At 43.7% G+C, this 15,322-nt stretch overlaps 1 protein-coding gene across 1 annotated transcript; it reads right to left on the reverse strand.

The window, feature by feature from the left end:
• Positions 1-2,243: 2,243 nt before the first annotated feature.
• CPOX (coproporphyrinogen oxidase) lies at positions 2,244-13,716 on the reverse strand. The gene is made up of 7 exons (XM_079974181.1): positions 13,212-13,716; positions 10,150-10,293; positions 9,713-9,823; positions 8,603-8,744; positions 7,940-8,158; positions 5,920-6,024; positions 2,244-4,865 (listed from the first exon to the last, which is right to left on the reverse strand). Exons 1-7 carry the CDS (start codon positions 13,681-13,683, stop codon positions 4,778-4,780), a joined length of 1,281 nt encoding a protein of 426 aa, XP_079830307.1. The 5' UTR covers positions 13,684-13,716; the 3' UTR covers positions 2,244-4,777.
• Between the last annotated feature and the right edge of the window lie 1,606 nt (positions 13,717-15,322).

The raw sequence follows: 15,322 nt of genomic DNA on the forward strand, positions 1-15,322 counted from the left end.
TGGGGCAAACATTAGTTTTATAGATACAGTTGCTTTATTTTTATATTTATTCATGTAAATTTCCCCATAGGCTTTACAAATCTCCAGGACGGTCTCTGCCCTGCAGTTGGCTTCTGCACAGTATGTATAAATAAAGTCTCTTCCTTCTGCATCATGTCTCCAATGCTCCAAAATGGTTTCTCTTTTAATGGTTTGCTTTGTGCGCCCCTAATAAATTGCGTTAGAGAGCCTGGAGGTAAGAGGACTCCTTTGCATCCCTTTCCTCTAGAAAGACGGGAAACATTTCTAAAAGGGAAAAAAAGAATCAACAACTGGAAACAAAAGGTGGTTACTGTATTAGCTTTCTATTCTGCTTTTTTAAGGCCCAGAAAACAAGGTGAAAACTTTTGCCGTGACTCGGATTCGAACCGAGGTTGCTGCGGCCACAACGCAGAGTACTAACCACTATACGATCACGGCGCGCCACCGCTGAGCCGGAAAATTCCTCGTGAAAAAGCGTACTTGAAAACGATTAGCAGCGAGAGATGCAGTCTTTAACATTTCGCTGCAGGTTGTAATTAAATTGTTTAATACTGTTCATTAAGCAAAGCAAAAGCCTCCTTCTGATTCATTAACTACCCGCATTCCTTCTGTGTTTTTTTTTGGTCTTGGTCCTGTTAACCTTTGTGTTCTGCATGCATTTATACTATTTGGAAATATTTTTCTTCTGATGACAGCCTATATAGTTTTACTTCTGTAGAAGTATAAAGGTATCGGATGGTTTCTCACACATATGTTACCATTTTAGCCTAGATAGAAGCCCACCCATTGCTCTGACATCTCTCCTGCCTCTTCCTTATTCAGAAAACGTAAAGAAAGAAACTAGATAGTAAGATTTAATAAATATGTTGCATGTTAATGGTGGGGAATATTTTAGTTTCCTCTCCACCCTTCCTGCAGTTGAATTAAGCCCCTGATGTCACAGGGTAGCTTTCTTAATCCATAACCACCGTAATACAACACCTAGTTGCATGATATTTATTGAAACTTTTGCTTTTTCTTATTTAAAAACACTTTTCAATGGACCTAGTCTAGTTTATATAGAAAATTTAACAGGTATCTTAAAATAGAACGAATCTTTGCTGGGGGCTTTCTGTAGTAGAATCTTTTTGGTGACACTCAGGAAACTGAGTAAAACAAAATCAGGGAAGCGAAAAAAGAATCTTAAATATTAACAACTTAATGTAGGGCATAACATTTAAGGCCATTGAGCACATTTTGTTTTTACATCATTCATTGAAAGCAACAGATATGAAGAAAAGCAGAATTCCCCCTCGGGAGCATACTACAACATGCTGCAAAACACACTCAGCTTGCTTTCTTAAAAGTTGTTCTCAGATTACCTATAGCTGTGTACAGCAGTGTGTTTTCCAACTTTCACAGAACCTAAAAGTTAATATAGAATCACCACTTAAGATGTATTTTGGATGAGTGGGTACATCTGCACCCACCCTCACAGAGCAGAGATCTTATGGCAAATAAAAGCCCTATTTGTTTTGGTGTGTCTGCGCCTTCAAAAATAAATGCCTATTGAAGTTACTGCTGCTGTTTGAGAAGGTAGTCAAATTCCAACTTGGGAGAAAGGCAGAATATATTAAATGCATAATTTTGAATATTGCTTAGGGTCATCCATGTGCCAGAAGAATCAAAACCTAAGCAGTGCCTTTTCAAAACACTGGTCTGGTTCGAAATTCCACAAAAACAGAACTGTTAGAAGAGTGAAATTTAAGTTTTGCTTTTGAATATGAGGTACAATAGTGGGCAGCCTGATAACTTTCAAAATACACACACACACACAAAATTTATATAAACAACGAAGTTATACAGAGTAAGTGTCCCATGAAGGATGCATGAGCAAATGAGGTTATCTGGGTGGTTCTCAAGTGTCTTGAGTTCTGAGATGTCCTAGAGGAGCTGGTTGGGTCAGGATGAGGGGTGGAATGAATTACCTGCTCAGAAGCCCAGGGAGGAACCCACCAGGCTGGCACGAGCCACATCCGGGGCCCAAGAACCGTCACAGCAATGTGCATGCAAGACTACCGATGAGGAATCCAATCCTGGGAATGACCCCATGTTCACATTGCCTTTGTATTTTGTATAGAATAAACCACTTAAATTACTAACTACCTACACATGACTTTTCACCTGTGATGATTGCCAGAAAACATAGCTCCCTAAAACCTGAAAAATGACCAGCACACAGGTTTGTAGCCTCAGCTGCTTTATTCAGTTTCACAGTAAAGGATGTAAAGTTCTGCTGGCAAACAGAACATTAAAGTCAACAGCATTTTGTATGAGTACTAAATAAGTTATTAGGTTTTGTAGATTTGAAGGCTGTGCAGGAAGGAGAATGGAAGACATGGAAAAATTCAAGGGGAAAAATTTCCCTTTTAAACCAGGGGTTTTAAATGATTGGGGTCGGGAGAAATCTTGGAAGAAATTGGAAACGCTGTTGTGCAAAACTTGAGCAATATTTTCAAATAGTTACAGCCAACTAACACTAGTGCAATTGTTCTGATTCAAGATTCAAAAGGTAGCAATGTAAACAATCATAGCATTGCTACTGCATTGGAGGACTTATCAAGCAACACGCTTAGCACATGATACTGGGAACTTTCAAATGTTGTTGGAGGCAGAATATCATGAAGGATTCGGTCAAATCTACAAAACATGGCAGCCTTTGGAATTTCTCTGACTCTTCCAGCTTCTCCATTGCCGCAGATTCCTCCATTTTCTGCATTGGGTGAAAAACTGAGGAACAATTGACAACACACAGAAACACAAAACTAACTTTTGCACAAAAGAGCTGATCCATTTTTGGAAACCTATAAAGCTCGGCAAATATTCCATGTATGTTTACTCAGAAGTGCTCCAATGAGATCTAGCGGGTTTACTCTCAAGTGTGTGCATAGTATAGTGCAGAATATACTACTGAAAATTTTAAATCCAGAGGGGAGTTTATTTGTGGCCTTCTGTATGTCGCTGGGCACTAACTCTCATCAGCCCTAGCCAGCATGGCTAACAGATCATGAATGTTACAGCCCTGCTGCTAGGTTTCTAGTTATGGAGACCACTGAAGGTTTTGCCAAAAACAAACCAACCACTTAAAATTCTAAGGAAGCACACTCCGGCTCAGTTATTAAAAACGTATTGTGACCTTCGCTACAATGCAAGTAGAAGAACATCATACCATAGGTATAGAGCCATTTCCACATGTAAAATCTAAGCCTTGGTGTTTAAGAAAAGCCTTTCATGACAAGGTGCAGGTGCAGTAAACCTGAGATCAGAGAATCCTTTCTTCATAAATCTGATGTGACAGAAGTATGTTTTGCTCTTTTTAAGACATTCTCAGCTGACATTCTTTTATCACCACACATCCCTACAGTACATTCTGCCAACCCAGACAGGATCAATTTGAATTAATTGAGGCTTTGGAGGCCTTTGGGGCTGAAAAGTGGTATAAAAATAAGCTTTCTGCGGTCTACATGTCTACGGTCGTTTTCCAAGTGTCACTAGGCTCACTTTTAGGTTTGGAATGAATCACTTGCAAATGTTAATACGAAACAGAACTGAAAATCGAAAGGTATGTATTCTATTCCATGCAGCTTTTTCATTTTATTTACAAATGTGGGAAATACAAAGAGGGCACGACTTCTAAAATTGGTCCAAGCTGTCACTGCTCAACTGCTCTTAGCTATGCTTCTGGGCCTGTAGAAACTCCTCCCTTGGACTAGGTTAAGGCTTCTTGAGGGCAAAGGCTGAAAAAAAATCATCCAGCAAGTGAGAAATGTTACTTACTCTGTGCATCTGCTGGGAAAATGTTCAAAAAACTTGCACATGTTCAAATATGTAGGAACATAGGAAGCTGCCCAATACAATATCAGACCCTTGGTCAATCTTACTCAGTATTGTATGACAATGACTGACAGAGGCTAGTCTCCAGAGTTTCACAGACAAAAGGATTCCCTCTTCCCTACAGGAGAAACCAGGGATTGAACTTCTGGAGGCAAAGGATCCGCTTCACTAGTGAGCTACGGCCCTTTCCCAAACGTAATGCACTGTACTTTATATAAGGTAATTTATGCAGTACTGTTTGTGAACGCATATTACAGGAACCTCAACTGGTGATCTAGTGACGGGAAACCACTGTCCAAATTTCTTTTACATTGTTCTCATTGCAAAATATTCCCCATCATATTACTCATTTGAGAAATTATTGCAGATCAAAAGGACAAGCTTCAAAATACATGACCCCATAGGACACAAAGTGGATTTAAAGAGAAAGCAACTCTTAACTGCTGAAATGGGCTAAGATAGCCTATAAAAGAACCATGCCAATCAGGAGGGTAAATCAAAGGAGGTTCCTGGAAAAACAGCTTTGGGCCTAAACCTTAGGAGCTGGTGCAGAGTTTTAGGGCAGTGTGTGCCGACCACATTTTGAGTGCATTTCACCTTGTTGGGCTGCCTCTGCACCAAGCCTGTTGCATTTTCAGCAGTGTATCATACTGGTACAAATGGTCAAGTGATCCTCCTGCCAAGAAACTGCTAATGGAGCAGCTTGTGGCTTTTAAAATGGATATTTACACATAACAAAATTGAAACACTATTTCTAAGGCACATGATAAAGAGAATAAGTAGATAAAAAAACTATCTGCCACACAATGGCAGTTTGATGAGCAAGCAGGCAGGAGTTTGTGTCCTTTCTTCGTGGCTGGCTGAGTGCAGCCGGCGCAGCTTGTCAGGGCACCCAGTCTTTTGGATGGCGCAAAACTTCTAGGATTTCCGCTTCCCTGGAATTCTCTGGAGGAGAATGCATGTATTCCCACCTGCACACAATTTTAAAATTACAAACATACAATTACTTTCACCTGGAGAGCAGGATGCATGCTCTCTAGACGGTACAGTTTCATACTACTTTTGATATCTCAGAGTGGGACCCAACGGGTGTCTATGTGATTTTGATTCACTAGAGAGGAGGGGAGGGGGGTGTCCACCAATTTCCCCCTCTCTCTGCAGCCTGTGGCACTCCACCCCCCCCCCATTCAGCTCCCAAGAGTTGGGGAACCCTGTAGAATACCCAGGAAGACATGTAAGTAGAGCAGTAAGAACTCCCTGAAAGAAGGTCTACCTGTATGTAAAGCAGGACTTTTGAATATCCTTCATCTCTTCCTCATACTAGATAAGTATCCAAACCACCCTCCCTTATGGTAGCAGCATCTCTCTCCACAACAGGAAAATATGCAGATGGAGGGACTCAGGGGAGGAGGCTGTTAGCCACAAACCCAGGTGAGCCGTCATCAGACCCTGAGGTAGTCTAGGGGAAGCAGAGCTTCTTGTACTGGCCAGACACTCGGCGTGTTCTTCATTTAAGCATCAAATTCAGAGGAGCAGAACAAAAACAGTAGCTGGATACTTTCCAATGGAAAGGCAAGTTGTTTCTTATTGTTAGCAATATCCCCAGCCAGTCAGCTGAGTCCCCCAAAATTAAAAATCTGAGGAACTACCGAGTTCAGGTTCACAACATGGAAAAAGACCCAGCTGATGGCACTCCCTCACAGCTGCCCATTCACTAAGCACCCAGCAGCAGCAAATATCTATCTATCCCCACCTCTCTCGGGTCTCTCCAGAGGGAAGTGTTCTTCTCACAGTGGCAAGGACATTCTTCACCTAGTGGCTTAGTGCGCATGGAAATATGGATTCTGAGAAAGCTAGTTACTGCTACTTACTGCACAAAGCTAGCTAGCACACATTTGGAGCTGGACTCTCTTTAAACTCACTGCAATGAAATCTTGTTTGCAATTAAAAAGCAACAAAACTTGTTAGTTTCCTATCAAGCAACACCTGAAAAGTTCTGTTTAGAAGTTGAGATTATGCTCTTACCTGGCAGTGAGTGGCAAAGACATAAGGATGCTTTCAATCCTAGATCCTGGTGTTGCAAGTCCAAACTTAGTACCTCTGTCATAAACAAGATTGAATTCCACATACCTGTGGGAGAACACAGGGAAGAAAGAGAGACTTTTGTCTGTTTCCTTAAACTGTGTTACTAATTCTGGCTTTGCTAATTACAAGTAAAGGAAAGAAGTTCTGCAGGAAATTCTACCCCAGTACCTGGCCAGGGAAATCCTGCAAAAAAGCCTTAGCCTTCGTGATTTTACTAAGCACTTCCCACATATTTTCAGGTCAAACTTCATTAGAAGCTAAAAAATAAAGTAACCCAGAGTCCAAGGATGTTAAGCTGAATTCTGAAAGTCGATGCTTGCAGAGAAACTTGGAATAAATCCACCCATGCACATAGGTTAGCAACATTGCTAGTAAAATAACTGCTCAATTGCTTGGCTCAGAAACAAAAGAGCATCAGTGTGAGACCTACTTCAGCATTTGTGCAACAATCAATGCTCAGTATTGTCTCCCTGAACAAAATAGGAAACACAGAAAAACTTTTATTTTTCAAGAAAGAAGAAGACGGGCTTCCAAATAAGCTGTCTGAATGGACTGTCAAATGAACCTTCAAGTCCAGTCACAGTAGACTGAAAATTACATTTGAGTCCTAGGCATAATTTTGCCATTCCAACACATGAACCAACCACAGAAGCCTTCCCAGCTCTACAGCAGCATCCTCATCCCATATGCTAATGCCCTCCCAGGGCCACAATCTCAACTGGTCACAGGTCTCCTGCCACCTTCTCTAGTTGCTACCTTAGAGTATAAGCCATTGTCTTTGAAGCAGGACAGAAAATGAATGCTTAGTAACATTTTAAAAGTTGGAAACGACAAGTTTTTGGTGTGTCTCAAATTAAAGGAGAGAAAGGTTGGAAGCCAAACAAATATACAGTGGTACCTCGGGTTAAGAACTTAATACGTTCTGGAGGTCTGATCTTAACCTGAAACAGTTCTTAACCCGAAGCAGCACTTTAGCTAATGGGGCCTGCCGCTGCCGCCGCCAGACAATTTCTGTTCTCATCCTGAAGCAAAGTTCTTAACCCGAGGTGCTATTTCTGGGTTAGCGGAGTCTGTAACCTGAAGCGTCTGTGTTGGTGACACACTTTTTAGACATGCATCATTTCGCAACACAATAACTGAGTTTTACTAGCAAACCGGAGGTTAAACTAACCCCTTTCTAGCGCCGGCAGGAGTGTGGGGAGCATTTGCACGACACACCTACACACTGCAGCCGACACACTAATGTGTCACGACACACAGTTTGGAAAGCTCTGTTATAGGATACAGCCAGAGTCACGTTGACTGCAATTTCAAAATGTGCACAGCAGAGAACTCTCTATCTTAAAGACCAGTCACAATGAATGGGGAAAAGAGGGGTTATAATGGTCAGCTTGTCGCTCCTTATCTTAGTGCAAGGAAAAACAGAACTCAACTACCTTAATCCCAGCCTCTACATGGTTTATCAGAAGACACGAAGCAGCCCCTGTGTTTTCTCCCTTCAAGCAACGCCCTGATCTCACAAAACCAGAACCATGCTCCAAGGCTGTCTTTAGAATCGAAAGATAATCAGACATAGTCAGCACTTCGAATTTCAAATGCTGCAACAAGATTGTTCAGAAACTGTCATTAGTTTGTGGATACAAGTATGCTGATAGAATTCAGTTGGCGGGGACATATTTATCTTGCCAACAGGGAAATAAATTCAGTGTCTTCCAATTAAGTTCTGGGCACAACTCAACAGGCTGGCAATTAGAAGCCTGGTAGAGCTTCAGATGATGATGAAATTAGAATACCACTGACTTAGGACAAAGACACGAAGAAGGTTCTTGGTTACTTCAAATGTATTAAGCTGACATTTTATGAAAAAGGGGCAAAAATGTTTTGGATTAGCCATCTTGCTGATCAACTGACGAGCAAAACAGCACCCCTTCCCCATGGTTTGAAGCCTTCCAAAGCTCACCTCCCTCTGCGGATCTGCTGCCACAATTTTTCCTCTGGTGAGAAGGTGTCATGGCAGTGCTTCTTCACAATGGGAACATAGCAAGGCACAATGGCTTTGGCACAACTCTGCACAAACTGAAAGACTTCTTCTTTTGAAGGCGAGTCCAGGTCATCAAAAAATATGCCTCCAATCCCTCGTCTTTCTCCTCGGTGCTTGATATAAAAATAATCATCACACCTACAACCATGAATGTTAGGCACAAAAGAATTGGTTATATCGGCAGATATTGAAATACATCACTATGTACAGCCTTGTGGGGGGCACAGCAGCATAATCTCCGCCTTTAGCAGAAGAGTAGGGTGAGGTGAGGGGAGGGAAGAGAAGAGAGTCAACTCTCTCTGGTCCCATTCACTTCTTAATGACATCAACAGTACAGACATTGCCTGAGCAGCCCTGTTTAGGGAAGTTTTTAATGTCTGATGTTTAATTGTGTTAATATTCTGTTGGGAGCTGCCCAGAGTAGCTGGGGAAACCAAATCAGATAGGCAGGGTATAAATTTATTATTAGGGGTATAAATAAATTGAGGATGATGATGATGATAGAGGACATCTTTAAAACTATAGGGCAAAAGCTCCAAGCTTCCTTCCTCAAGGAAAATTTGATTAGGGCTTTCTACATACCATTTCTTAAACTTGGGATACAGCTCTGGATTATGCCGATCACAGGCTTCCTTCAGAGTTTTGTGAAAATGAACAGCATCATCTTTGTCCAAGTAAGTTGGAGTGAGGTCTGTTCCACCACCAAACCACCACTGTGTTGTACCTAAGGGCAAAAAAACCCCCCAACAACTACCTAATTATTTTACCCATAAGAAAGTTATTAGATATATTTGAGCTGTTTCCAACGCTCCACGACCTGAACTCTACTTATGCAATGGGAGTTCCCCTTCCTCCCCTCACCGCCATGCCCACAAAATCTGCTCTGGAGGGCCCTGCAACCCCTTAGAGCTAATTTTGAGGGTATACAGGAGGCTGCAGCAGACAGGAATGTTCTGCAAGCGGAAGTCTCTAACTCATCACTTTTTTACATTTACTCTTGTAATATATGAATAATCACATGCATTTACTTACTGACTCATATATATATGATCTTAAGGCAACTGCCTGCATTATACTTGTCAATACATCTGAGGAAAATTTTGAAGGGTAGTTGAGAAAATTGATTACATACAAGGCACTTATTTTAACTTCTGCACTCTCCCAGGCTTATGGATGAGAGAAATTCTTTTTAAAAGTAATAAAAACCAAGTTCATATATAAAAGGCAGGTTGACACTACTGTCCCTTGGTCACAGAATACATATCAGAACATCCTGCAAAAAAAGGATTAAAGCATCTGAAATGTTTCATAAAATAGTTGTGGAAAGCTGAAGAGACCATTGTAAAGAAAAATACTCAGATATTTTTAGGATGTTAAGATTCCACACCGCCTAGGTTAATTGGTAAAATTCATGTTCTTTGAGATAGTCATCCCACTGGGAATAAAGGAGATAAATTTGCTACCTACATCTTCTCAATCTTCTTTTCTCCCTCCTGCTGACTTCTCTAATAGGTCATGGCTGTAGAGATCTGTTATACATGCCACAGATCATCTTGTTTAGGCAAGCAGAGGTTAAGGAGGGCAATTCTCAATCTCTTACTGCAGCATAAGAATTCTCCCTCCTAAAGGTGGGCTCCATTATTTTTTCACTCACATATAATTCAGACACTCCTGGTTCATTACTGTTCTTACCATCGGCCTCCTCAATTTCAAAGTATCTGTAGTTGAAGTGTATGGTGGGGACGTGAGGGTTCTTTGGGTGAATAACGGAGCTGACTCCCATAGCACAAAAAGGCAGTTTTCCTGTAAGGCAAAATAAAGGAAGTCTGTGCCAACAATGAAAACATTATCCAGCTCTGAAAACAAAACAATTTCTTCTAACCGTGCTTCCAATTCTGCATTGCGCATCCCAGAAGCAATGTGCACGGACCCACAACTTTTTAGTTTCAGTTTGTTTTTTGCTGAGGTGACACTGGAGCTCTTATGCACCTATAGCAGAGCCCGAGCCTTGCATCGTGCCTGAGCCCTGCCTCAGCTTGCCCTGTATGCAGCCTGAAGCCTGCCTTGCTTTGCTTCCATTCAGAGCCTGGCCTTGGGCAGATCCAGATTTCCAGAGCAACATGCCTTACCACTTTTGCCCTTCAGGGTTTTCCCTCTGCTTCTCATCTGTTGAGCTGCTTCTTCAGAAAGGTGTCCAAAAACAACAGATACATTAACTCCGGCCTTCTCAAAGACTTCTCCATTCTGTAGTACGCAACTGATGCCTCCCCCACCTGTTAAAACAAGAAGCAGGATTTCATTTCACTACCAATCAGTTCAAAATTAGTGTACACCATTTGTAAAGACACCTGTTCATATAGTTATCCAAATCTAGGCAATTTGGTAGCTTGGCTCTTCAGAGCAGGAAAAGGCAGCACTCAAACTACAGAGGAGAGGCCTGGTGGGACTTGACACTTTTACACTTTGTTGATGATTTTGCTAAAACTGGTGGCAGTCAGAATGTTGAGTTAAATTGATGTTAAAGTCTTCCTTTCATCCAAGCCCCTCAATCATGGGAGCAGTGGGATAAACTGTGCAATGATAAAACTTTCAATAATTATCTTGAGGCATGAAAAATTCACAGAAGTATTATTTCAATTAAACTTCAATCAAGTTGGGATGAATTACCACTTCATGGAGAGACGGCTATTAATGACCTGAAGCTTGTAAGGAACAGTCACCGACCATGTTTGCAGGTCACAATACGCAAGATGGCCAGCATACTATGGTTTCAGAAATAAGCAGCATGCTTGTGCCCAGTCAGATTATTCCTTTTTCACCCTGCCCCATGCACAAGAAGGAGAAACAACCCAGGAAGTCATCATTAAGGGTGGCTTTCTATACTGCCCAAAACAAGGAGAATCCTGGTCTGCTGCCTCCTAACAAACCAGCATTTAAAAGTCAACAACAAACTATGGGTTAAGTCTGGTTTGCTAAAGAGTAACAAACCTGGATTTGGGCATCACAGGAAATCAAGCTTAACTGCAGCTTCCTGGCTTGCACGAAGGAAGAGTGAAACAGGAGTAATTGGGCAGTGGCTTCCAGTATGCTGCTGGTTCCCAATGTAAGCCAGCAACCTTGGCTTATTGCGATGTGTGAACAAAACTACAATCTGTTACCAAGCAGAACTATAGTCAGAACTACCTTCCATCTTATTAAGCAGAAAGAAAATCAACCAATTAAGTTTTTCTTAATTTTTTTTATTAATTAATTTTATTAATTAATTATTTTTTTATTAAAAAATTAAGTGATATTTTTATAAAGCTTCCTCTCAAAAACGATGTGCATTAGGACAAAAAGGAGACGTGATAGTTTTTTTTTTCTGGTTTTAAAGATGCAGTGTTCTCTGATATTTGTAAAGAACAGATAGGACCTCAGTGGGACCCTCCTTTCTTATCTGCTTCACTCCACGCACCCTGCATGCCACACTGGCCTCAGTCGTACAAAACCCTCCCTTGCAATCAGTCACGCTCATCTTCAAAAGTCAACTGCCTATTAAACACAAATCATTTAAGGGAATTTTGCCTCTAAAAATGGTCTAGTTCAATTAACTGTGCAACTTTGACTTTTACAACTCTTCTGCGTCTGTTAGATAACCTTTTGTTCCTGATCTGGCAATTCACTCCAGAAGCAAATATGATTAACAGGAGAAAACTGAGAGGCATTTATTAACAGCCCCTGAAGTCCTGAGCACAAACAGAAACTATTCAAAGGTTAGGTACTCTCATATTAAAAATTCTAAGATTACGTTTTTTAAAACTCCAGTTATCAATCTAAGGCACACACTTCCCAGATGTCTACCTGTCTTCCCTAAAGGACATCCCTCTCATAAAGAGAATTGTATGAACATACTGTCCAGATCCCATACACAAAAGATGGACTAAAAAAGTGCCAAATATAAGATATTCTAAGCTTCCCACCCCTTCCAATCTGCAACTTCCTTATGTTAGGCATTTTCACTGTATATACAGAAAGACCATACTCTCTTATGCTCCAAAATAAGCTACTACGTCCTAGTTTGATAGCTATAAACACAAATGGATTCAAATTCACCATTAAACACAGTGATAGGAGTATGTTTGTCTTCAATCACCAAAATTACGACAGATCCACTGAAAGGTGTTAAAAAGCAATTAATCCTCACTCTGCAAACTTCCCGCTACAGCTCACTTACTATACTCAGGTGCAGGTAACACAGGTTAAATATCCTTTACCCTTGCACAAGTTTATTGCAATCACATTCCTAGTCACCAGCTCTTTGGGTGATGAAGGGAGTCAAATCCAAACTAGCTATACTGCCTTTGTTTTGAAAGGTGTTGCTCAAGCAGTGCTTGCAATCCTGTACATGCTTATGGGGAAGTAACCTTGTGGTTGACCCAGTGGCATAGCATGGGTTGTCAGCACCCAGGGCAAGGCAAGTAATTTGCGCCCCCTAACCCATGGATTTGCGCCCCCTAACCCCCAGATGTTGCGCCCGGTGTGGCCGGCCCCCCTGCACCCCCCACGCTACGCCACTGGGTTGACCTTACTTACAACAGAACCAAGTCCCTTGAGTACAGTGGTGGCTATTCTGCATCAATGAGACTGCAAACCTAACCCTACTTACTTAAGGAAGAAACCCTCGCTGAATTCAGCAGGGCTTATTTTATGTGTAGAGGTGGTCAGAACAGACTGCCTTTAAGGAGAGGGTGTTTTGATGTGATGCTTTTATCCTAGATGATCTCACTGAGATCCCTGCATGGCAGGGGGTTGAACTGGGTGACCCTCGGGATCCCTTCCAACCATAGCTGTCAACCTTCCCTTTTTTTGCACGAAATTCCCGCTGTTTCCCGCATTGTTAGATATCCCGTAGGCTGTCCCCGGGACAGGTGAGGCTGCTGATCCCTTATTTTCAAATCTTAAAGTTGACAGCTATGCTTCCAACTCTGCGATTTCAGCGATCCGTTTGCTTTAACAGATCCTAGAAATTCTATCGATTTTTTATCATTGTTATTACGTCCTAGGCTTTTTTGGTTCAAGCCACCTTGAGAGCCCTTGCCAGGAGGGGGAAAAAAAAGCCAATGACAACAATAACTCCGGGAGCCCGAAGTGCACGTGTAGGACGTGCACTTCCGTGCGTGTGCTCGGCACCCCCCTCCGGAACTTGGGTCACCTTCCTTCCTCTCCCAGCGGTCCACGGTGAACTGGGCGCCGCGGTCGACCTGGGCCAGGGCGCTGCACACCTGGCTCTGCGTCTCCATGATGAGCAGCTCCATGCGGCTCCGCATGGCCCCGCGGCGCTCGCGCAGCTCGCCCAGCCCGCTCACCGGCGGCGCCATGAAGCGCTCGCAGCGCAGCGCCAGCTCGTCGTCGCCCTCCGCCTCCCGGCTGCCGCCGCCACCAGCCAGCTGCCCCCGCCGCCGCTCCATCTCGGCCCGCCGGGCCAGCCCCAGCCCGGCCAGCGCCGCCGCCGCCGCCGCCGCCGCCGCCGCGCCCCAGCCCAGCCTCTCAGCCCAGCGGGAAGCTCCCGGCGGCGCCCCGCAGCCGCCTGCCCAGAAGCTCCTCCTGCAGCAGCGGCGCGGCCCGGCGCGCAGCGACATGCCCCGGGCGCCCGCGGCGCAAACCCCGCGCACCAGCAGCGACATGGCGAGCAAGCGCGGACCTCGGCCACCGACTGCTTCTCACGGCCCAGACTGCAAGGAAGAGGCACACACGCCTCCTCGCCTCGGGAAAGGGGCGGGGGAAGCAAGCAAACAATCCCGAGCAAAGGCTCCTGGGGAACGTAGTTCGGCGCTCCGTCGTGTGCGTCGCCGCCGGGAGACAGCCAGACTACAACTCCCAAGCAAGCTCCGGAATGGGCGTCCCAGCGGAGAAGCGCCTGCTTTGCGCAACGCGGCAGGCAGGGCAGCACGTAGGGCGCGTTGTTGGTCGCGCGGGCGCTGAGCAAACTGAACTAAGCCGCCCTGTGATCGTCGGAGGAAGCGCGGCATAGAAGTTCAATAAATCACCATAGTAAAACGCGCCCGCAGCCCTGGGTCCTGTTTCTCTTAACGTGAGAGCGTTGGATCACGATGCATCAAGAGGTTCAGTCCTAAGCACTCGTGGAGTAAACCCAGACGAAGGAACTCTTCGTCCTGGTATATGTGTTTATCAGCTTGGCGCCACCTCGGCAAGTGGGGCGTCTTGCACTAGCTGCCTGAAGCAGGTGCTTCATCGCCCCACCTGGTGGGTGGACTGACTGCAGTAGGTGGCAGAACTGATTATAAATGGCCAACTCAGTCTTGGAGAAGAGGTGGTGCTTTGTGGTGTTGCCTTCACTTTCCTTGTGATAGGAATTTTGAGGTCTTAGATATATGTTAAATGTTCATAAGTGTACCAACCAAGCACGTACATAGATCAGCACAGGAAGACCGACCTGCAACCATTTTTGATTCCCAAGCTGACTAAATGTTTTCTCTGCAAGGTCAAAGGAAAATGGAAAAGCCTCCCCGTTGTCTTTTCCTTCACAAATCCTGTCTTAAGGGTATGTCTGTGTTTGAATAGGGTGTGAGCCTGTGCCATGGCCAAGGAACTAAGTATTTATCATTACAAAAGACTGGCCAGGCTCCTCAGGCAATCCAATCTAGTAAGCAGGGTATCCAATCAAGTAACCTGCCAGACAGGAGATAAACAACGACAGGAGAAAAACAACATTCAAATTTCTGTTTTAGACCGCCTTTTCTGTGATGTAGGTATGATGTACCTGGGGGTGGTCTTGATCTACAGGGTGGCAATTTCAAAAGTCTATATAAGGCTTGCGGGCCATTGTTCTGGGTTCCTCCTCCCTCTTGTGTGTAGTGAGTGAGGACCCTGTTGCAACAGTTCAATAAAGATCAGGCTTACTAGCTGCTTTGCTTCTCAATATTCTCTGGTTGGCATCTGTTATTTTCTTTTACCAATAGGGAACCTATGTAAGGACTCTATATGGGCTCTTGGATACCCCATAAGGGAAAAAGGGCAGATTTTTGTTTACAACATCCTGCACTAAAAAATGGTACAGAAGAAAGGCATTTGCTCCCGTGCAGATGTTGCATTTCTGAAATACAGTTTTTTGTGATCACACAGATGCTGATTTCCACCTTCTGCTGCTGCTGTCCACATGAAGAAGAAGTTTGTCAAGGTCTCAAAAGAGAGAGATACTTAATGTCATTATGACATCAGATGATTGACAGGTGGGCAACTTCAAAGTTGGTTTGCAGGGTAGGCCCACCAGGACAAAAAGTTTATCCACCCTGATCTAGGGAC

This window comes from Podarcis cretensis (genome assembly GCF_951804945.1).
Source record: "Podarcis cretensis genome assembly, chromosome: 4".
Lineage (NCBI taxonomy): Eukaryota > Metazoa > Chordata > Lepidosauria > Squamata > Lacertidae > Podarcis > Podarcis cretensis.